At 35.2% G+C, this 24,143-nt stretch overlaps 1 protein-coding gene across 3 annotated transcripts in view; it reads right to left on the bottom strand.

The window, feature by feature from the left end:
• The window catches only part of itpr3 (inositol 1,4,5-trisphosphate receptor, type 3), a 37,045-nt gene extending 13,969 nt beyond the window's left edge, over window positions 1-23,076 (bottom strand). The window contains exons 1-34 of one of the 3 annotated variants that reach the window (XM_048208973.1): window positions 22,565-23,076; window positions 21,331-21,401; window positions 17,843-17,964; window positions 17,558-17,644; window positions 15,040-15,198; window positions 13,943-14,041; window positions 13,584-13,667; window positions 13,164-13,310; window positions 12,355-12,450; window positions 12,234-12,272; window positions 11,964-12,103; window positions 11,756-11,855; window positions 11,235-11,395; window positions 10,937-11,078; window positions 10,658-10,819; window positions 10,277-10,449; window positions 8,358-8,477; window positions 8,097-8,279; window positions 7,671-7,922; window positions 6,949-7,093; window positions 6,429-6,573; window positions 5,901-6,094; window positions 5,702-5,822; window positions 5,504-5,515; window positions 5,108-5,162; window positions 4,838-5,003; window positions 4,394-4,561; window positions 4,230-4,307; window positions 2,339-2,458; window positions 2,121-2,243; window positions 1,817-2,017; window positions 1,208-1,459; window positions 945-1,070; window positions 735-860 (exon numbers count right to left, since the gene is read on the bottom strand). In XM_048208973.1, coding sequence (XP_048064930.1) covers window positions 735-860; window positions 945-1,070; window positions 1,208-1,459; window positions 1,817-2,017; window positions 2,121-2,243; window positions 2,339-2,458; window positions 4,230-4,307; window positions 4,394-4,561; window positions 4,838-5,003; window positions 5,108-5,162; window positions 5,504-5,515; window positions 5,702-5,822; window positions 5,901-6,094; window positions 6,429-6,573; window positions 6,949-7,093; window positions 7,671-7,922; window positions 8,097-8,279; window positions 8,358-8,477; window positions 10,277-10,449; window positions 10,658-10,819; window positions 10,937-11,078; window positions 11,235-11,395; window positions 11,756-11,855; window positions 11,964-12,103; window positions 12,234-12,272; window positions 12,355-12,450; window positions 13,164-13,310; window positions 13,584-13,667; window positions 13,943-14,041; window positions 15,040-15,198; window positions 17,558-17,644; window positions 17,843-17,964; window positions 21,331-21,401; window positions 22,565-22,656 — 4,461 coding nt within the window. In that variant the 5' untranslated portion in view covers window positions 22,657-23,076. The remainder of the gene's footprint in view (window positions 1-734; window positions 861-944; window positions 1,071-1,207; window positions 1,460-1,816; window positions 2,018-2,120; window positions 2,244-2,338; window positions 2,459-4,229; window positions 4,308-4,393; window positions 4,562-4,837; window positions 5,004-5,107; window positions 5,163-5,503; window positions 5,516-5,701; window positions 5,823-5,900; window positions 6,095-6,428; window positions 6,574-6,948; window positions 7,094-7,670; window positions 7,923-8,096; window positions 8,280-8,357; window positions 8,478-10,276; window positions 10,450-10,657; window positions 10,820-10,936; window positions 11,079-11,234; window positions 11,396-11,755; window positions 11,856-11,963; window positions 12,104-12,233; window positions 12,273-12,354; window positions 12,451-13,163; window positions 13,311-13,583; window positions 13,668-13,942; window positions 14,042-15,039; window positions 15,199-17,557; window positions 17,645-17,842; window positions 17,965-21,330; window positions 21,402-22,564) is intronic. The other 2 variants (XM_048208974.1, XM_048208975.1) reach the window with 2 other exon arrangements.
• Window positions 23,077-24,143: the final 1,067 nt, after the last annotated feature.

The raw sequence follows: 24,143 nt of genomic DNA, 5'->3' as shown, positions 1-24,143 counted from the left end.
TAAAATAGAAAAACTGTTATTTTTACATTGTAAGAATGTTTCACAATTTTACTGTTTTTACTGTATTTTTGATCAAATAAATGTAACCTTAATAAGCATAAAGGACTTCTTTAAAAACATCTTAATGACCGCAAACCTTTGAACAGGAGGTAATATTCTGTGTTAAATATTGTCCACAGCATCTGTGACACACTGCCAGTAACTATAACAGAAAATATTCTGCAGTAAAATGTAGACTCATTCTCCAGTTTGTAAAAGCAAAAGATGAACTTTAGGTTATGCAATTCCTGTGGGTGAGGTCTTTCTCTGAAAAAAGTGTCGCAACATTTTTGCGTTTCTAAACAGTTTCTGGTTATTTCAGAAAATACTTTATAAATTAGTTTATTTTAGAATAGAATATACCCTATATTATAAGTTATATTACTATATTTGATATTCAAATATACCTTTAGAATATCATTAATTTTTAAAATGGGAAACCTGAAACATTCTATAATTAAGTGTGATTAGTTCTGGGTATATTTGAGATATTTTATGCCATTATTCTTTGACCAAAAATTTTAGTTCTAGCAGTTTAATTTGTTGCACTAAATTTTTAAAATGCACTTTAAAGAATGCATGACAGAATCTTTCACTTTCAGTGCTTGGGCCCTAATAATCTATGGTACTCACAGTGAAGAAAAGAGGGATGTGCAACAAATTAAACAGAAATTAGACTATGAATGATGTCTCACCTCTGTGCTGGTGCTGTTCTCTGAAAAGGGAGAGCTGAAGAAGGCAGTTACAGTGTCTAAAACCACCTGAATCACATACTTCTCTAGCACAGGGTCTGACATGCGTTTCTCACGGTTGGAGCACACCTGAAATTCAAATGAAACTAAGTTAAATGAAACTCCACTCAGTAAAACACATCTTAGACAGCATCAGTGTTACAGTGGACTCACCCTGGCCATATCTACAGTGAAGTTGTCAAACAGTTTCCAGATGTGGTTGCTGGTGTAGATCTCTTTCATCTCCACTTCTGTGTCTACATAGCAGTGGTTCACAAAGTTTACATAGGCAATTTTCACCTGCACGACACAGAGGAGATTCCTGATCTTTCTGATACATAATATGCAACAGGCGTTGGCTTTTGTTAGCAAATATGTTCATGCTATAAATGCTACTGTAAATAAATCAATTAATTTGTCTGCCATCATCTGTTTACCTCTGTGATACAGTCTTCATGTGTGATTACTTTCACCATGTCCTCTAGGGGCAGCAGAGATGTGCACTTGATCTCAGTGTAGACGTTTTTGCCCTCCGCGCATGCAGCCAGCAGCTCTACCAGAGAAATATGGTACCGCAGAGGGCTGTCGTCCTTCACCCCTTCCCGCGACTGTGTCATCAGTTCCACCATGGTGTCGAATGCCGTGTCATCGTTGTAGAAGACGACCACATCATCACCTGCACTTGTAAGCTAAGGGTGAAAAGAGAAGTCATCTGACAGTATATACCACCAGTTGAACTGAACTGACATTTCCTTGGAATCATTACATAAATAAGAATAGTAACATGTAAAAATGAATATCATAAAATGATAAATCTAACAAAATACATTGTAAATCATAATAACAGTAAGCACCTTATATAACATGATACCAACCCATCAAATAAATAAATTAAATCCCCTACAACAAATGGTCTCCAATATATGTACATTTTAATTCAGTACTGTTTTTTATTATTTTAAGTTAAATGGTTAAACAAATGGTTAAATTGAATACATACTGTACAATAATTCAAGTTTGCTTTATTTTAGTCACAAATCACAAACCTCAGTCATGATCATGTCTTGACATTTCTTCACATATTTCCCCTCTGCCTTAATGATGGTGTGCAGAAAGTTGAGGTACTGAATGTGGCGGCCATGTGTAGCCAGGCAATGGATAAAATGATGCAGCACAGACTCACTGATCTCAGAACAGAGCTGGAAATTATTACTGAAAATTTGCTGCATTGTTTCTGCTTCTAGGAGCTGAGAGAGAGAAAAACAAACAGGAACACAATGAACAAAAATGAAAAACATCTTAGGCTATTTTAAGATATGTTTTTTTTTATCCTCCTTGCTTTGCACTCACCCCAGGTGTGAGAAAGAGGTTGAGGTGTTTATGGAGGAGTGTCTGATTCTCCAGATTCCCTGTGCAGAACTTCTGCAGGAACAGGTGCGTGTACTTGATGATCTCCAGCATTTTGGTGTCATTCTGTTAACAGAAAAAAAATTAGGAGTTTAGGGACAATTTCAAGACCTTGCTTCATATCTAGTACAGATTGTATCTGTTTTACAAAGACTACAAACCCGATCATAGGAGATCTGCAACAAGTCCAGCATAACTTTGTGGGCGCCCATGTTCTTCAACAGCCTCTGTTGCTTCTTAAATACACCTGAACTGCACATTTTATTCAAACGCTCTAGAATCTGGAGATCAGAGAAAAGATTTAAATATTGGTTTGTTCATTTAACAAGTTTCCACCCATCTATGCCATTATTTTGCATCCAAATTTATATACAGTACAGTCCAAAAGTTTGGAACCACTAAGATTTTTAATGTTTTTAAAAGAAGTTTCCTCTGCTCACCAAGGCTACATTTATTTAATTAAAAATACAGTAAAAAACAGTAATATTGTGAAATATTATTACAATTTAAAATAACTGTGTACTATTTAAATATATTTGACAAAGTAATTTATTCCTGTGATGCAAAGCTGAATTTTCAGCATCGTTACTCCAGTCTTCAGTGTCACATGATCCTTCAGAAATCATTCTAATATGCTGATTTGCTGCTCAATAAACATTTATGATTATTTTCAATGTTGAAAACAGTTGTGTACTTTTTTTTTTCAGGATTCCTTGATGAATAGAAAGTTCAAAAGAACAGCATTTATCTGAAATACAAAGCTTCTGTAGCATTATACACTACCGTTCAAAAGTTTGAGGTCAGTAAGAATTTTTATTTTTATTTTTTTGAAAAGAAATTAAAGAAATGAATACTTTTATTCAGCAAGGATGCATTAAATCAATCAAAAGTGGCAGTAAAGACATTTATAATGTTACAAAAGATTAGATTTCAGATAAACACTGTTCTTTTGAACTTTCTATTCATCAAATAATCCTGAAAAAAAATATTGTACACAAATATTTTGTACAATTGTACACATTAAATGTTTCTTGAGCAGCAGATCAGCATATTAGAATGATTTCTGAAGGATCATGTGACACTGAAGACTGGAGTAATGATGCTGAAAATTCAGCTTTGCATCACAGGAATAAATTACTTTGTGAAATATATTCAAATAGAAAACAGTTATTTTAAATTGTAATAATATTTCACAATATTACTGTTTTTTACTGTATTTTTAATTAAATAAATGTAGCCTTGGTGAGCAGACGAAACTTCTTTTAAAAACATTAAAAATCTTAGTGGTTCCAAACTTTTGGACTGTACTGTATACTACTGTATATTGAGTACTATATATATATATATATATATATATATATATATATATATATAACGTATACATAAATGTGTATACAAAAGTCTTTCATATAATATAATACAATAGAATAGAATAGAATAGAATAGAATAGAATAGAATAGAATGACGTTTGGGGTCAGTAAATTATTTTAATGTTTATGAAAGAAGTCTCTTATGCTCACCAAGGTTGCATTTATTTTATCAGTAAAAAAAAAAAAAAAAAAAAAAAAAAAAAACAGTAATATTGTGAAATATTATTACAATTTCAAATAACTTTTTACAATTTTAATACATTTTAAAATGTGATTTATTCTAAATTTAAGCTGAATTTTCAGCAGCCATTACTCCAGCCTTCAGCGTCACATTATTCTTCCGAAATCATCTAATATGCTGATTCTTATTATCATTATCAATGTTGAAAACAGTTGCGCTGCTTAATATTTTTGTGGAAATCATTTTTCGAGGATTCTTTGAGTAACAGAAAGTTCAAAAGAACAGCATTTATTAGAAATAGAAATCGTTTGTAACATTGTAGATACTCACTGTCACTTTTGATCAATTTAATGCATCCTAAAAGTATAAATTTCTTTCCAAACAAAATTCTTACTGACCCCAAAATTTTAAACGGTGGTGTAATATAACGTTTCAGACTTTTGGTTCCCACTGTAATTAATTTATTATTGAACAACAAAGAAATACACTAAGAACATCACCTCTTTGACATTCTGGTAGCTTTCATTGCTCTTTTCAACCTTCTGTTTTTTAGTATCTGATTCCTCCTCTGGAGACACCTGCATGAAAAAGAAAAGAAACATGAGCTTCTTTCACCTAATTATTCTGATAAACACAATCCCACATACCTCAGTGCATGACTCACCGGTGCAGCCTCTTTTTTGTCTTTCTTGTCTTTCTTCCCATCTCCCCCAGAGCTACCTTTTTTAATAACCCAAAGCTCAGACTTCTCCACCATGGTGCGCAGAAGATCCAGATCTTGTTTGATGTGCTTGTAGTTTTCAACATCCTGAGTTGAAATAAGGAGCTGGACCTGAAGAGAACAAACAGCAGGATGAAGAACTGTCATCAGCAATTTTGATCTTGAAAACTGATTGCATTTCAACCAATTGAAAGAGTTTTTTTTTTACTTTTGTGGCACTGGGATTGTGATTTGCTACATGCATATGAGCAATAAAATGTGAATTGTATGATCTGCATGGTTGCACATCTGGGAATGTGCTTTACCTGAAAATGTTTGATCTGACCTGATCCTTTGACCAATAAAAGCAAGATGTTTGTATATGTTTGAGCGGGCTGTACATTCTACCTGTTTGAAGGTGTGGAGGACTTCTTGTCTTTGACTGAAATGCTTGAAGAGCAACTGCAAGGCCCCAGAAACCAATGGAGGGTAGTCGTGCATAATGAGGTGGATCAGAACACGCAGAAACATTCGTCCCCCTTCGTCGTCCACTTCCAGAATACTGTTTCCTTTACTGTACGGTCAGAGAAAGGTCAAAGAAAGGTCATTTGTCACAAGCACTGTATTAACTTTGATGAGCAGTAATGTGGAAATAGAATGAATTGCTCATTAACATACCCAATTCCAAACATGGCCTCGGCCTGCTCTCCAATGTGCTGGAGGTTGATGGAAGCTATTTTAAATATTTAAAAAAATAAATAATTAATAAGTACACACAATCAGAAAACAAATTCAAGCATGACTACTTCTAATCTAAATTTAATAAGATTTAAAATGCTCTTCCATTAAAGGTGAAGTGTGTTATTTCTGTGCCACTAGCGTCATCAATTGGAACTACACAAAATCAAATAGGTTTTCCAAAATATAAATGGCTTACTAATAGTTGTCTTGCAAATTAAGAATATTAAGTGACGACAGGAGAAAGTATTTTAACATCAAAAACAAAATTACACACTTCATCTTTAAGGAATTCATTTTAAGAATCAAGAAATGATGAAACATTGCCACTCTCACCAGAACGAAGCTCTGGGACAAACACAAAAATGAAAAATAGAATAGAGGGATTAGTTCACAGAAGAATAGAAGAATAGTTATGTTGTTATTTGATTATAATGTCATTTTATTGATTGTTAATTGATTATTTGATTAGCAGGTAGGTTCTGACATTCATACAACAGTTTCATTTTGTACATTTTTCTAAACATCAGTTACCCTCATGTTCCGTATGATGTGTTGCATCCGCATCACCCATAGGATAGACATCCACAAACTCCTTCTTGAAGACGGAGAGTAGGAAGGAAAGCCGATAGTCCAGGCGTACGCTGAGGATGAACTGCACAAAACCAGAAGTTTTAGATCTTGCCAGCACTGACAGCACAAAGCTGTTGCCATCTTATTCGACAACATCTACCTGTAATATCTCCAGGATCTTCAGTTTGGTGTCCATGACAGTGATGTCCTGTGTGTCAATGCTATCTTTACTGCCAGCCTGGCTGTCTAGAACACCAGGGCGACCAGGGGTGGAGAAAAGGGACGGCTTCCTGTTTAGCACCATGGTGGACATCATCTGCCCCATGCCATGAATAGAGCGCCTGACGTTCTTACCTAGGAAGAATGATTCAAGATTTTGGACACTTGAATTCTAGCAAGTTTAGTTCTGTCATTGTGGATACAACACAACTGATCAATTTATACACAAATAAATAAATAAATAAATAATATGGACCTTAAAATTAAACTTTAGGAGACAAATTATATAACTGCAATAACAATTCACTTTTGCTAATAATCATTATTTTTAATAATTCTTTTTTTTTGTAAGATAATTTTATTCTTTTTATTATTATATTATTTTTAGGTGAGAAACTGCGACCATTTTAGTTGCCGTCTGGAGCCTTATGTACATCTGAACCACGTTTTCTCGTTCTTGAATACTAACCACTGCCGTCATCACTAAACAGTGGGTTGATCGTAGCATTACTTGGAGTGCAGTCTATGATTCCCAGGAGAGTACGAGTTAACCTCAGGAGCTCGAAAAAACTGTAGAACCCAAAGTAGATGAGATGTCTCGCCAAGCTCACCACCTACAAACAATGTAAATAAAGCAAATATGTGAATGCGATTTGGGAATATATGTAACATTTACATGTTTGACAGACGGTTTATTCAAAGTAACTTACAATACACTGCACCCATCACTGCTGCAATGCTCTACCAGTGGTTCTATAATGGGTAGAGCTTGACGTCCAGCTTCCCCTCTCTGAACATAATGGGTGGAGCATGAAGGTCCAGCCACATCCTAACCCTACCCATAACTGTATCCTGTATCTCTACACCTAGTTAGGTTCACAGAGCTGAAGCTGGATTAGGTCAAGCTCCACCCATTACATCCATTTTTCTCTGCAGTGAGAACCACTTGTGTCGTCTTGACAATTCACTGTAATAATATGCAACTGTACCTCATATGTTAGTTTGTTTTTCTCCTCATTGGCAAAAGGCAGGTCATCAATGAGAACGTTGTTGAGGTACTCTTCCATAAAAGCCATCGTATTGGCAAACTTGTTCTTTTTATTGTCACGTGAATAGTCCAGGTGAGAGTCATAACTGCAACATAAAACAGCATGATTACACCTTTCATTGTTTAAATAAAGACTATATAATGCAATATAAAAAAATGTCTTTGCATACACTAAAGTTCAAAAGTTTGAAAGAAATTGATACTTTATTCCGCAAGGATGCATTAAATAGATCAAAGACTTTTATATTGTTACAAAAAATTTCCATTTCAAATAAATGCTGTTTTTTAAACTTTCTATTTATTTAAAATTCCTGAAAAAAATTGTATTACAGTTTCCACTACTGTTTTCAGCATTGATAATAATAATAATAAATGTTTCTTGAGCACCAAATTAGCATATTAGAATGATTTCTGAAGGATCATGTGACACTGAAGACTGGAGTAATGACTTTACCATCACAGAAATAAATTACATTATAAATATATTAAAATACAAAACAGTTATTTTAAATTGTAATAATATTTCACAATATTACGGTTTTTACTGTCATTTTGATCAAATAAATGCAATCTTGGGAAGCGTAAGAGACTAAAAGTATGCAAGTCATATAGCAAGTCATATATAATATTTAATAATATGATTGTGTGGGTATGTGAACACACTCTTTGATGCTGATAGAGGTGGGGATCTCAGCCCACAAGCGTGCAAACTTGATGGGTGTCACAAGCTCCTGAGGGTCACGGTCAACGTGTGCATGTAGCATGAGTCTACAGAAAGACGCCCGCAGGTTAAAGGGAAGAGCCTCATCCATCATACAGAGGGAAATCAGCTCCACATCCAGCTGCTTTGAGATCTCGTCTATGGCCAGATACTGACGATCAAAACACATTCGTGCAAATAGTTTGAGCTGGTACCTGGATTACAAAAAAAAAAAAAAAAAAAAACATTAAAACAATATATTTGTATGGATGTAAGAAGAGGACAACATTGCTACATTTCTAATAACAATTATTGTCCAGCAATAATTAAAAATCTTTTTTTGTTATTTCCACAGCTGTCAATTTTTATATAGTAAAATTTTCAAGTACCTGTAATATGTCAGCACATTTTCGTCATGCACATTTCCTTGGCGGGCCTCTTGGGCAAGCTGTCGAATGCTCTTCTCATGGGTCTCATTCTCCTTCTCAGACCAGATCAGCCAAACTTCATCCTCCTCTCCAAATTCTTCCATGTACTCAGAGGTATGCTGTGTGTCCTTAGCGGCTCGCCGCCTTCACAAACACACAAAATGCATTCACACAAGCACATAACCCAAAACAGACACACATCACGGTTTTTTGTAGACTTACTCAGTTTTCATGAGAATATCTTGGTTCTTGGCATCCAGCACGCATTTACAGATCAGCTCTTGAGTTACTGCGATTGCAACATTATTGGACACACACAAGTCTGACAGATAGTCCAGAAACCTGGAAACCGAAACAAACAACATAGAACAGACATTTACAGACAATCAGATTAAGAAAGGTCAATGCTTGATTTAGTCTTCCATGTGCCCTATTATACTATTTTCAAGATTCCTATTTTTGTTTTGAAGGTCTCCTACAATAGATTTACATGCATCAAAGGTCAAAAACACTTTAATTTTATCATAATATACACTGCACATCACTTCATTTCTGAAAGAGTCTAAAAATGGTTTGTTTGAAGATTCAGTCCCTCTAAACCCCTCCTTTCCACGAGTCTACTCTCCTCTGATCTGTTATGATTGATCTACCATTTACAGCGTTTGTCAAAAACAAATCTCCCATTACCATATCTGAATTTCAGCTCCAAAGTCTTCCTCAGCGCTTGTGTATACAGTGATACGAACAGTAACAACAGAGTCTATTTTTTTTTCTTATCAATTCCAGCATCCTCATTCTTTTGAAGTGCATGCAAAGAGGATTCACAGCTCAGAAAACAGCATCTTCTTGACATGTCGACAACACAAACCAAACTCTTCTAGGCCTCAGCTACAACTACAGTGTTTGAGGGAGGGTCAAAGTAGACGTTGTTAACGGGCAGCCAATGAAGACTTTTTGGCATTGTGCAAATTTGTTACATAGGTATGTAACAGGAAGTAAAACTGAAATTGCTGATGACTCATTTCGGCAGTTCAGATTCGATTCTTACTTTTAGGAGATAATAACTTTATTTGTTGTGCACTTTGATCTTTAAAACTTTGCAGACCTTTTACATTTACAAACAGCTGTATTACTCACTGCATGAAAGGTAATATTCGAAAAAAGCATAATAGGGGCACTTTAAAAGTGTAATATCATACATGGTTATTTAAAAAGTTGGTTGGTACCTAATGGGAAGAGGAAAGATACATACTGGAGAGAGTGTTTGTTTATATGTATGTATGTATGAATGTATGTATGTGTTTGTTTGTTTATTTTCCCCTTCCCCCCTTGAATATAGGATGTGGGTAACTGTTTTATGAGTGGGAGGGCTGTCGAAATGTTTAATTTGAGACTATCTGTAATTTTTAATATTCACTACATGTACAATTATGTCCTGTCTTGGTAAATACCAATAAAAAAAAAGTCACAATTTTGTTTCTCATGGCCATTTTTATCTTCTATCCTCTCCCTATTAACTCACTGAGTTTCTAAAGCCATCCAGGGTTTTACAGAAGGTGATTTTTTTTAAACCTATACATTTCTTACATTATTTATATTTATGCGATGTGTAAAAAAAAAAAAAAAAATATCTGAATAAATATCTGAAAAAATATATTCTGCATATCATTTTTCTATTTTTTGTTACACAAAGCAGAAAATTTTTGTAGGACATAGACTCAGGGAGGAACTTCAAAATTTACCAAATAATTTGACCAATTAATTTTCCATTACTTTTTCAGCAATTCATAATTACTAGATAAGGATTTGTAAGAATTATGTTATTAACACTGCACTCAAAATAAGCATTTCGTAACCCTATTAAATTATTAATTGTATACATTTAAATGACTTTTCAAGATTATATTAAGTTTCATTACTTTTCCAGACCTGGAAATTACAATTTTAAAATTCTATGATATTTCCAGGTCTGCGTAGGCGCCCATCAACTGTCACTAATATGTAAACATCTCAGTTAAATTAGTATTAAACGCATAGCTAATTTGTGTAATATCTGACATAGTTGCAGCAATCAGTGTTTATCTTAGTTTCATCAATAAGTAATTACTTACAAAGAGTTTTCATCTGATGGAAACACTAACCTGGGTTCCCTGTTCTTACGGACCAGACTGACAAAGGTCTCCACCTCGGTTTTAGTGATGTGTTTCTCCAGCAGTTTGCGGTTGTTGTGTAGCAGGGCTGTGATGGTGTCCTCAGCCAGAATATCATAGCCGATCTGTGACTGCATCATTCCAAACTGCTTGGCTATGTGCTCCTATAAGGCACAAGAGAAAAATGGCACACAGAACATCATATTGACTGATCAAATCCACATCTTTGAATGCTGTCTAGTTGCTGTTTCCAGTGTGACAGAAAGTATGACTGCCATTTATACCATGTAAACATTCAACATCACTATTTCTTGTAATATCACTGTGTTCTCAACCATTCTTAAGCACCTGTGTTAGTATGGATTGGAGTACCTGATTCTTACGATAGTCATCCTGTGAGTGACGCAGCACCCTGTAGCACAGTCTGAGCATGTACTGATAGGGGGCGTATTTCTGGTCAGACAGCTCTTCCAGTGTCAGCAGAGGAGGCTCGGTGCCCCTCTGTTTAAATGGGGCTTTAATGATCCCAAATATCTAAGCAGAAAAATAGACAGCAAGATTGGTTTGAAGGGCATGAAGATTAGATCATTCACCAACCAAGTCGTTTCAACTGTAAACACACCATACATTTCCAATTATTGAAAATCAGACCTGTTTAAGAATGTTCTGCTCTCTCATAAGTTTCTGTCTCTCTCGGTTGGGCTTGCTCATCGTCACCTCCAGGGCAGGCTGGCCATTATTAGACTGATCGACAACAAAGAAAACCACATCCTCCAGCAGTTTAATGGCATACCTGTGCATAGAGAGGGCACACAAATCTCTGACAATAGGTTTACTTTACAAATGTTTACAAAGTTAATCCACAGCCATTAAGGACCCAGAACAAAGTATAAAATCTCAGGCTGAGACTCTGGTTTGGTGCTTACAGTATGTCTCGTGTCAACTCTACCTTCTGTCATTAGGACTGGGAAAACCAGAGTTGAACTTGTCGACTACGGTGCTCAACATGAGGCTGGCATCATTCGCAAAATCTAGATCTCTAATCTCCATGACCGGCACAGAGACGATGGCAAAGGCTTCTTTGTCCTCTTTAGTGGGACAGGTTCCCAGCTAGCAGGAGGAGAGGACATATATAAAACACACACACACACACACACTTCCATTCAAAGGTTTGGGGTCAGTAAGATTTTTTTTTTTTAATTTTTTTAAGAAATGAATACTTCTATTCATCAAGGATGCATTAAATTGATAAAAAGTGACAGTAACAACATTTATGATGTTGCAATTGATTTCTATTGTAAAAAATGAGTGCTGTGGTAAAACATACGATTTATATTTTATTTCTTACTGTTTTAAAATTGAGTAAATGAATTAAGTCAGAATGAAATATTTCAGATATATAAAGAATTCTTGACATTAAGAAGTTAAGGTCAAACAGATTATACTGTAGGTACAGAGAGAGTTTTTCACCATTAATCGAATGGGCCTCTCCTCATCAATGTCAATGGGAATGTTGGTACTTTGGATCCAAGTGTTTGTGCACAGATGACGGAATCGGACATAGGAATTTCTGTTGGCAATCGAGAAGATGAATATTCAGTGGATAAATCAAGAGAAGTCCTTCGACCCACAGAATGGAAACAAACAGAGAGAGAAAGTAGAGCAGATAATTGAATACCTTGGCACAAACGAATCAGTCTTCTGCAGTGTGGTGGGGTCCAGCTCAAACAGAGAGGCAATGTCATTCCCATGAGGCACTGCTACGAGCTTGTATTTTATCCTTTCTCCAAGGCTTCTCTTGATACGGCTACTGTCCACCTATGGACAAAGTACCAGTGAGACACTAATGTTTAACAACTCCTGAGTAAAGTTTTATCACAAAGCTTTTTTCATCAGTGTTATCATGACATACAGCAACAAGTCATACAGAAAATGCCATTTAACCTACCTCTATATCACTGATGTTTTCTTTGTAGCCTGGGTTCTCCTGCAACACAAATACATCACATAAATCATTTTAATATTATTAAACCATATAACAGATTTCTATAAATGTGGAGGGTTTTTACCTCAGCAGCAAGATAGTTTCCTGTGGCCAAGTGTTTGAATCGGTAGAGGCTGTTCCAATGTCCTGCTCCTCCACGACATGGATCATGGTGAACCACCTACAACAAACAACAAACAAACATCTTCATGTCAATATGGAAGCACGTCTCCACCTCACAATAAAAAAATTTTGATTTTCTTTAATAATTATTATATACACAATTATTACATAAATACACATTATATAAAAGATTGAGATAACAGGCTTCGGAAACACTATTTTACAGTGTCCTTGTTTACGTTACATGTAGGTACTATAATAATAACTATACTGTAATATAATACGGTAACACTTTATTTTACAGTGTCGTTGTTACATATGTTACATTTAGTTACTATAGTAATAACTATAAATTATGCATAATTACATGCAACTAACCCTAAACTCTAATCCTAACCCTATAGTAAGTACATGTAGTTACTTAAGATTACTTAGTACTTAAATATATAATAACAGTGTAACAAAGACACCTTAAAAAAAGTGTAACCTATAATACTATAATACTATAAGTACTTAAATGTATAATTACACTGTAACAAGGACACAAAATAAAGTGTAATCCAGGCTTCTACACATAACATATTGCATGCCATAATACATAAATAAAAGTATAAGAAAATAATAAACAGTAACAGGAATCTATTTTGAATACATTTCTAAATATGATACAAATACATTTTTATTTAGTAATATATGTTGGCTCTTTTCAAATCTAAATCCTACCATTAAATACAGAAAATCTGCTAAATCAACGTATGAGGATACTCTTACCTCCACCTCCCATAATGCATTGGAGCTGGTGGCTGAAGTAGCAGATTGACGTAGAGTTGTGCGTAGGAACACATGTAGCTTTGACTTGTACTCATCACAGGTCAGAAACTTCTCCTGTTCTGCATGGAAGAGTCTTACCACATCTCCCTAAGCATGAACAGAATACCAGTCATCCGTGACTTTTATTATGAAATGTTAACATAACTGGCTTGACTTTGGATATATATCATAAAACTTAAAAAATAAAATGATAAAAATGATAAAACTTGATAAAAATGTCTGTGGCTATGATGTATGCAAAAGTTGAAGTCCCCACATGTGTGAATATGCTATAGCATTTATTTTAAAAGCAACAAAATAAATGCATGGATTTGTTGGTATGATACACAGTACAGATTTGTATGTGTCTGTTGCACTTACTCCCTTAAGGACTTCATCTTTGTGGTCACTGAACATCATAAACAGATTGATCTTCCAGCTGGTGTTGCTGTTCACTGAGTTGATCTGTAGGTGGCAGTCTTACGTTATTAAAGACAATGGCAAACAGCACTTATTTTTTTCAGCTTATTTTGCTCACTTTTCTTCAAAGAGCCATTACTAATCTCAGATACACATGTTGGAGATGGCTGCAACAACAGTTCTCAAGTTAAGCCACAAGTAAATGTGTCTAATAATCATTTGGACCACTTTCAATCACCCACAATCCATCTGTTTACTTCAGATTCATGTTGACAAAGAACTTCAAGGCAAACCAATCATGTTTTCTTGAACATGCCCACCTCTTTGCACCCTGGATGATCAGGAAGCTCATAATTACTGGCATGGAGAGGCTGTCCAGCATTTACAGGATTCAGGATCACCTTATCTCCAACTACCACCTGAAATGGAGTACAAACAATTCAGTAAGGGACTTAATATGACTGTCACGAACAGAGATATCTGAAAAGCAAATATGTACATCTCTATCAGTTTACACAAGGGGGAAGCAATCTACAAACATTTAAACACAGATTAGCTCGGTAAACCTGTTTAAATGTGTAAGAGGATCATTTGCATGCATTTAACTAACTTTGTGAGTTTGTATGTGGGCTATGTGCACGGAGTATGAGTGTCTATATTTGTATAGACTATAATATGTAAAATTAGGTGTGCAGGTAAATGTATGCCTTTAAAGAACATAGGTGTTTGTGTATGCAGGTATAAAAGCTTTTCAAGGTTATACTGCACTCCAAAACCAAAATTACAGAAAAATTTGCATAAAGAAAGTAGAGTTTCTTTGAAAAGATCATTGAGAATTTTTGCATTGAATTTGTGATATTCTCATGACAATTACATACATATTCCCCTCAAATTCTGATTAAAAGGCATCCAGATGATTTATTTTCAGTCTCATTATTCTCTAAGAATTTCATTTGATTATAATATAATACAGTTTTTTTTAGCACATTACAGCAAAAATATTACAGCAGTAAGTTTAATAATTTCAGCATACATGACAAAAAATACTACCATCATGTACAGTGAATTTATAATTTAAATAATAAAAATAGTAAATAATATAATAATTTTAATGGTGGTATTTATATAGTGGTATATTATTTAATGTGTATAATTTCTTTTTTTTTATTTGTTGCATTACAGTCAAGACAGCTGTGGTGGGTAGTGCTTAACTGTAATGGAAATAATATCATAATGCAAAAATATTAATGGATTTAAAAACAGGCTTCAACTTTATGCAAATGTCTTTGTTTTTTATTCTGATTTTGGGGTAAAATATGACCCAGACATATTCTTGACAGGTTTAATGAGATTCACCCATACAGCTTGTGAATATTGTGTGACTGTTGAGTAGTTTGTATGGGTGTGTGTTAATTACATTGTCTCCATTAGCTCTGAGTTTCCAGAAAGGCTGAATGAAAAGCCAGGAGCCCTCATTCCCCGTCCCATCAAGAGTGACACGCATAGCATTCTTCTCCAGCAATGCTGGGAGACGCTTATTCACCGTCAAATACTTGTTACTCTTCATGTGCAGGAGCTGAAAACACATCAGCATTTATTAGAATCAACTGAAATTTAAACTGAACATTTGTGTCTTAAATCATATTGTTGCCAACTTTTTATAAATGCAAGTCACTCAAGACTGTCATGCCAACAACAAACCTCTTGTGGCTTATTGCTTTTTTTCAACAGCGCTGCACTTACTATATAGTTTATTAATAAGAAAGTACTTCCTTTTTGAAAAAAAAAAAAGAGAGAGAGAGATTTGCAAATATCTTGAATGGGTACGCTGCAGTATGGTAACACCTCCTCTGTCACTGTGTCAGAGGAGGTGTTACCGTGCCTGCTGAATGCCAGTAAAAAGAGCTGTTGCTTGAGTAGGAAATACTTCTTAGCAAACTATTAGTCACAATGTCGACTTGTATAGTTCCCAGATGCAAGAATTCAAAAAGTAGACATTTAGCGGGAGTGAGTTATTTTCGGTTTCCATGAAGGATCCAGAGAGTTGTAGTCAGTGGCTAATGGCAGCAAAGAATTGTAAATACGGAGAGAACACCACAACAGAAAATCGGAAACGCCTCAGTGTTTAACCGTCAGTTAATTAGGAAGAAAAGGAATGTTTGGAAAAGCTTGAAGAAAGAAAAGTTTGGTCAAAAGTAAAAGTAGTCAGAATACATTACCTTAAATGTGTAATGTAATGGATTACGTTATTAACTACAATTTTTGTCACGTAATTTTGAATCAGTAACTGATTACAATTTATAAGTACTCTACCCAGCATTGCTCTTACAATAACTGTTTTGTTAATAACCCTCCGTCGATCCGACTGTCCATGGACAGGTATACAAAAATGCGGAAGTATAATCTGTAGTTTTCACGAAAGCCCTAGAGCTGTCAAAAGGCAGACTTTTGATGACAAATAAATGGGAATATCTCAGTCCAGGTATCACAGAGAAAGAGTACACATTGTTAATTTACATATACAACTGACATTGTAACAATCACAGTCCCTTTCAAGGAAAGTCTGTTCATTCGGTGGCCATATTTGCAACGCCTTTGGGCATATTTTGGGCATCCAAGACCAAGTCATATCTATTTGAATGGGGGAATCCTGAATCCAAATAAATAAAATTTTAAATCATCAACAAAATCTGACATGAACTGTCCCATAAATGTTGTTTTCTTATATGCTCAAATTTTTCAGGATATACCAGCTAATGCCCATGCGCATTCCTAAGTGCGAGTCTCTGGTTTCTATGGGAATCGGAGCTTCTAACGGCACCTGCAGTGATGCAATGAGAGATTGGCTCTTCCAATCAGAGATTGGCTTTTTTACTTAGAAGGCAGGACGTATTCTGCCATATTGCGTGTTGCTGTTTCTCCAATTCATAAACAATAGGAGTGAACCATCTTTCTAAATCTATAGTCTTTGGTCACGGCAATACAAAACAGGCTGAAAATCGGCGAACTTAAATATATACAGACAAGCATGTTGGCTGGATTTGTAAGCAGAAGCTGTAACCCATAGGAATCACAGGGCATGGGAAGCACATTTTTTATTTTAGGATACCCTATAGTATCAGGAAAAGGCCCTGTTTCCTATAGTGTGGCACTGCTGTAAGCACATTATCTGTAACTGACGTCACTAACAGGGAGGAAACACATTTCTTTTTGCCTTTTCTGACTCTTCTGACTCCGATAAAGATGTGCGGGTATAGTTGTGACCCCATTAACAAACTCAGCATGTTATTTTACTTTTTCTGCCTTTAAAGATCAACATAAAACCAAGTGTCATATAAGTTAAATAATATTAAACATGTTAAACATACTGCATGATGCATTCCAAAGAAACAAAAAGTTTGTCTTCCTTATCTTTAATCGAAATGACTTTCATTTTGACGTTACCAAACCAGCTTTTTTTTTTTGGGCGGGAGGTGGTTACAAAGTCACATAATTCCTTTTAAAGTCGCTGGTGGTGCACCTTGAATCTTGAATGAAATGCATGATTACTTTGCGTAACTAGGATAACTCCTAATCTTTTGTTTCTAGAAACAAGGTTTATGCCACATAAGTGCACAATTTTGACATTCTACTCCTCTATAAAAGGGCTTAAATGGTTTTACACTTAGGTCTGACAATTAGGACTACACTGCTGTTTGATAGAGCTTTACTCCTGGTTTTGTATGTTTCAGCATAACTATTAAATGGGGTAATGATGCCCTTAAGAAATTTATCAATATGGGGAAAAACATACTTTAATACTTTTATAATGTGAAATGTGAAATAAAAAATAAAACATCAGCTAAGATGTATTTATAGACAAACACCCTGTAAAAACATCAGATCACAATGAATGCTAATTAACAGGTATAATTTTACTAAATGTGAGTTCTCACCTGAATGACGCTGCCGTATTTTACCACGTCCCCATGGACCTTTTTGTTCTCAGCCTCATTCTGTTTTTGTTCCAAATTAGCTGCATGCTTTGGTACGAGAAAAAAACAAAACAAATTATTATCAAAGAACCGCAAGCAGCTCAAAGGCTCAAATGTCAACATATGAAATGCGTGCTATCAAACCTAGTGAATACTTCCAATTCTTCTTTGCTCAAAGCTGTAATTAAAAACCAAAGGTATATTCTGCTTCATGATTGAAATTCAATAGAATTGTTTGTCACATACTTGTAATTTCTGAAGAAGCACCATATCTCCAATCTTATCCTTCTCATGCTTTGCCTGTTTAGCCTTCCAGAACTGCTTCTGGGCAGAATATCGGTTCATGGGATAAACCTTAAAGAGGCAGTCTAGATCAAAAAGAACAATTAAATAACATTAATATTAAATAAGGTTATATTTGGAGAATGTGATTCGATCTCCAAAAATACTTTGTAGACAATATGCTTGTGAGACCCGAGAAAGAAAAAAAAATCAATTTTGGGAAAGTAATAAGAGAAATATTGAAACATTTCACTTTCACAGGAAACAGGAAAAAAAAGAATTTCGTATTCGCTCACATTTGATCTCAATCAAACTTTTGAATCACCTGCAGATCAGATCAATGATGGTTTAATGGTTTGGGGGGTTTATGGTTTGAGGTTATTTCTCTGCATTGTTGACCTCGTTAGTACAAACAAACCAACACTTATATAAATAGCAGCTTGCTAAACAGGTTGTATCACCCTAAAAGGGTTATTTTAAGGAAACTTAAAATTAAAACCAAAAAAATTAAAATAAAAGCTAATTAAAAATATAAACAATAATATAAGTATATTATAAATAATGTCAAAATAATAATATTATCCCACTACCAAATAAATAAATATATACATGAAATATTGATTTGAGTTGAAAACATAATCCACGTTTCCACCGCAGGAACTTTCCCCAGGAACTAGGGACGCTGGGGTGGTGCTCGGTGTGTTTCGACCACAAGAACCAGGGTCTAAATGAGGTTCTGGGTAAAAATTTCCCCCTCAGAAAGTACCTGCTCGATAGGTAGTATTTTTTTAAGTTCAGGAACTTATTTGTGTGCTGAACATGCTGATTGGTTGACCAGACGCAGAATTTTATTTCAACCACCATTTTTAAAAGTTTGTTGTGGTGCGTGCAGTAAGAGTTGTTTGCTATTTGAATCAACAATGGAGTTTGAAAAATACGACAGATGGACCGACGACAAGGTTCAGGCTTTATTAAAGGATTAGTCCACTTTTAAATAAACTTTTCCTGATAATTTACTCACCCCCATGTCATCCAAGATGTCCATGTCTTTTTTTCTTCAGTCAAAAAGAAATTAAAGTTTTTGATGAAAACATTCCAGGATTATTCTCCTTATAGTAGACTTCAATGGGCACCAAACAGTTGAAGGTCATAACTAAATTCACTGCAGCTTCAAATTGTTCTACACGATCCCAGATGAGAAATAAGGGTCTTATCTAGTGAAACCATCGCTCATTTTCTGAAAAAATTTGAAAATTATATAAGTTTTAACCTTAAATGCTCATCTTGAACCATAGACAGTAAAAGAAACTAGCTCTCTTCTTCTTCTCCTCTATTAGAATTCCAGCAGTGTAGACACTGCTAAGCGTAATAATACTGCCCTCCACAGGCCAAAGTTTGAACTAATTGTTATATACTAGGGGTGTGACGAGATCTCGTGGCACGAGATCTCGCGAGACTAAACTGAGACGATATTTCTCGTCGAGGCGAAAAGTAGTCTCGTGATGTTGCCATGACAGAGTGTTAGGATGATTAGGAAAGAATATGCCACCGCTAGGTTTACATTTTGCCTCCACTGTCGTTTTGCTTTGTATTTAAATAAAAAAAAAACATTTAATTCAGTTGGATAACGGTCGCCGCCGCTCCATATTTACAGAGTACGCGCGACCGTTTAAAAGTGAAAGTAAACGCGCGCGCGCATTCAAACGTGATTTCAATACCCCGCATTTTGAAAGCGGCTCACTGATGAATACAGATATCTCTCAATATGAAAGCTATTTTAGGCTGGGCAGTGTAGTTGTAACCATCTCTCAGCTCTGTATCAAAGAAAAATTTGGTCTTATTTGATCTTTGAATATTGAGAGAGTGCAATTATGGTTGCACTTATTGTAAAGTGTTACCATAAAAATGAATAACAGTTTTCTCTTCTTATTATTTACTAGTACAAACAATAAGGTTTCATTTGTTAACATTAGTTAATGCACTGTGAACTATCATGAACTAACAATGAATGACTATTTTTATCAACTAACAAAGATTAATAAATACTGTAGCAAATATATTGCTCGTTGTTAGTTGATGTTGGTTAATACATTAATGTTAATAAATGAGACCTTATTGTAAAGTGTTACCATTTTTATTTATACTGTTTTTATTTCTGTGATCAGATTGTGGAGAGGAGTTCAGTTAGGAGGTCAAAAGCTGTAGAAGCTCATAATTCATGTACAGTAAGATCTGAAGAGACTGAAATCATACAGGAGGGAAGTCAGTCAGTTGAGTTAGTGGCAAAACCTTTTACATTACTTGAGTATTGTTGTCTTTTACTGCATATGATAATTCATACTCAGAAAGTAGAACTGAAATGACATTCATTACAAAATGATTAGTTAAAACATTTCAAATACACCTGCAGAATATTTTTTCTAGTCATGTATTTCGCCATCTTGTCTCGTCTCGTGAACTCAATCTCGAGTCTCGTCTCGTCTCGTGAGATACTGGTCTCGTCACACCCCTATTATATACTATTGAACTAGCATATTGCATATAAAAATTAGTTCAAACTTTGGCCTGTGGAGGGCAGTAATACATTTAGCTGCGTCTACACTGCTGGAATTCAAATAGAGGAGAAGAAGAAGAGAGCTAGTTCAAGATGAGCATTTCTGGTTAAAACTTACATAAATTTCAATTTTCTTCAGAAAATGAGCGATTGTTTCACTAGATAAGACCCTTATTTCTCATCTGGGATCGTGTAGAACAATTTGAAGCTGCAGTGAAACTAATTTGGACCTTCAACTGTTTGGTGCCCATTCAAGTCTACTATAAGGAGAAAAATCCTGGAATGTTTTCATCAGAAACTTTAATTTTCTTTTGACTGAAGAAAGAAAGACATGGACATCTTGGATGACATGGGGGTGAGTAAATTATCAGGAAAAGTTTATTTAAAAGTGGACTAATCCTTTAAGCTTATACATAGAGGATGAAATCCAGAGGGGACTGGAATATTGCGCACAGTCTTACGTCACCAGAATTAATCTTCACGGTACTTTAGACCGCGATGGAAACACAGACAGCAACAGGTCTGGGGGGAAAAAAGTTCCTGGGAAATACTGTTCCGGGTGATTTTGGTGGAAAACCGGCACAAAACAACTAGCCTAGCAAAAAGACAAACACTAGAACAATATTACAATATTGCCTTATATATATCATTACTATTAATCTGCAATCTAAGTTTTTATACAGACAAGTTAGCTAGCATATTTAGCTAAAATGTAACATGTCTTTCATGTCTGTCTTTTAAGTTCTCTCTGGAGACCTCTCAAACTTTAAGCTATCAATCAAGATTATATGTGCAACTGACCAATCAGAATCAAGACTTCCAAAGAGCTAGCTATGCAATAATTATTCTGGAGGTACATGTAGCTATGTGAAAGATTATTTTAAAATTGATAAAATACCTCTGAATTTTTTGGGAGGGTTGTCTAGATCTCCACCAGCTGGCTCCACGACACAACGGTCATCCACCAGCCTGGGAAGGTAAACACACAGAGTCATCTCAATAAAACAATTCTTCAAAAGTCTTTGAAAGGAACATCAGTATCAGTGGTCATAAAGAATTATGGGTCACAAATTCTAGTGCTTCATTCCTGGCCTGGAGTGTGAATGCCCTTGTTTCTACAAACTTGTGATGGACATCCTGCTAAATATTTTAAATTATAAAGTCCAAAATGCTCTGCCAAGTTGCTTTAAAGGTCTAATTATATTATATATCCAATATATTATATTTGTCAATATCCCTAGGGTAACCTGCATCTGACTACAGCAGCCTTTCAGGGTTTCTAATGAACAGGTTAAAACGTGTTTAGGTTGCCAGGCCAGTTCAATAAGACACTCAGTGAATAGAACAGCTGAAATAGCCCAAGGAAAAAAAAACTTGGACGCTTCTGTGTGCTGTTTAGAGAGCCATTCCTGCAAAACATTTGCTTTTTAAGATAACTGTCTTAGTCTTTTTGTTCTTGTATTAGGCCTGTATCCAAAAAAGGGGTGGAATTTCCTCCTGACATTAAAACAATACAGTTTGGGCTGAAAAGTTCATTCAACGACAATAACATTCAACAAGGTTTCTACAGTGACTAACAGGTTTCATTGGTTTCATAACAGGTAAATTCAAGATTGTGCTTTTATTTAGAAACACAGAAATCAAATGAAGCTGACTGAACTGATGTTTTTGCAAAAAGTTTTAGTCAACCACCCATGTATAAAACCCAAAGAGTTTATGAGATGTCCTCACTATTGACTTATATTGCGAAATATACAGACATATTTACAGTATGTTCACAATATACACATACAGGCTGCTAACTTGCTCTGTAACTTAACAGCACACCTGTGTGCAGCTCTCTCTCTCTCTCTCTCTCTTTGCAAACCAAAAACTCAAACACATCAAAGCGGAGTGTAAAAGTAAGCCACAGTACAACCAACTAGCAGAGAAAAAGAACAAAGCATGCAATCTCAAGACTAGAAATCCTATTTTATTTGACAAAAAATAATAATAAACTGATGTGAAGTGAAATTTTGCATTGATTGCTATGATTTACTGCATTTTAAATGAACATTAAACTCTATTTGGTGCAGAGTCTTGGGCTGAGTTGAAGGAAGGCAGGAAGACAGAGAAGTCAATGAAAGACTTACCCCAGTGTGCTTATAAAACCATTGACAGTTCCTTCTGCATACAGCGAGACAATGTCCCCTATATGCAGAAAACTGGACGCTGAATCAGACATCTTTGCTATTTAGAGCACGCCGCAGTCTGGATGCTTCAGTTTGGTCTTAGGAAGCCCGGACACTTTTCTTGCAGACTCTTCCTGATAAAGCGGGTGTAGGCACGCGCTTCACCCACAGTTGAAGTATAAATGCATTTCGGTAGAGTTGAGAATCACGCAAAGGGGAAAAAAACTACAAAAATGTAATCCCTGGTTGGATGTGCAATTAGAAATGTAAAGCACAGAGGTCCGACAAGCAGAAGTGAGTTGTTGTTGGAGTTTTGCGACGTACCTGAGGTCATAGTGCTTCAAACCAGGAAGCACGCGCAACTTTGTCAAGTCAAAACACGCCTGTAGGGGAGGAGGGCACCGCGTGGAAGAATACAGATGAGACTCGCTAATACCCTCTCGACACTGTAAGCGAGAGACCTGACAGAAGGAGAAAGCTCACAAGTAAAACAATGAATGAGACTGGTGGACTGATAGCTTCATTTATTGTAATATGAGCTATTTGGCCTGTCGCTTTGTTCATTTAAGTTAACCCCCTAGTGTTGCTCACGTTGCGGTCAAAAATGACCGATTTTTTTACTAGGCTATTTCAATTAAACGAATGTAGGCAGCCTATTTTGTTCGATAATGTTTTTTTTAATTACTATTATTATTATTTAATATGTATGTTGTATTTTAAGGGTATTTTATGGTAATAAATTATATTTATGACCCATTTATAACCACTTTTTGAGTAGGCTATAGACCTGAAAATTAAATTTCCAACTTAAACTGTCGTAAATCTTGAAAATTCTTAAACTCTTGAATCACAGACTTAAGTTTGGTCTCTTTTTAAAGAAAAAACTGGAGAAAATGGTGAAACTAAAAAAAGTTAGCCTATAGGTTTAAGTTTGTTATTATGAAATATGCACAGAAATACTATTTTTATATTACAGTGTTTTTCAGTTGCTAACATACATTTGTAGAAATCTGTAGTCACATTTTCAAAACTCTAAACACAATTAGCAGAACATCCGTCTGTTGTGACCATACCATTAACACAATTCATGTCGTTTTCACACAAAATGCAGTCAATTAACACGTTTCTAAAATGTTTAAATTTTCTTTTCATATAAGCTTACCTCATACCAAAATCATGGATCTTTCTCATCTTAAATGCTTAAACACAGCAAGTCAGAAATGAAGACCCAATGTTACAATCATTAAATATAGTATAAAACCTATACTTTTGCAACAACAGCAGCTCAAAAGTTTTGAAAAAAATACTGAAACAATTGATAAGCATTTTTAATTAGCAGATCACTGAAATATTGAGAAATAGCAGATTCCAATCTCAGTTGGAGGCATAGTCATGTGCTGAAGTTCTTTCCATTACATGCACATACAGTAAAATAGGACTCTTTGAATCGGATTTGTTCAGTGTGGATGAAGAACAACACAGAGGAGCAAAAAAAAAAAAAAGTCTGGGTAAGGGAGAGGAATAGATGAAGGAGGAGAGG

Source organism: Megalobrama amblycephala, linkage group LG12 (assembly GCF_018812025.1).
Source record: "Megalobrama amblycephala isolate DHTTF-2021 linkage group LG12, ASM1881202v1, whole genome shotgun sequence".
Classification (NCBI taxonomy): domain Eukaryota; kingdom Metazoa; phylum Chordata; class Actinopteri; order Cypriniformes; family Xenocyprididae; genus Megalobrama; species Megalobrama amblycephala.
This window is presented reverse-complemented; position numbering and strand designations above follow the sequence as displayed.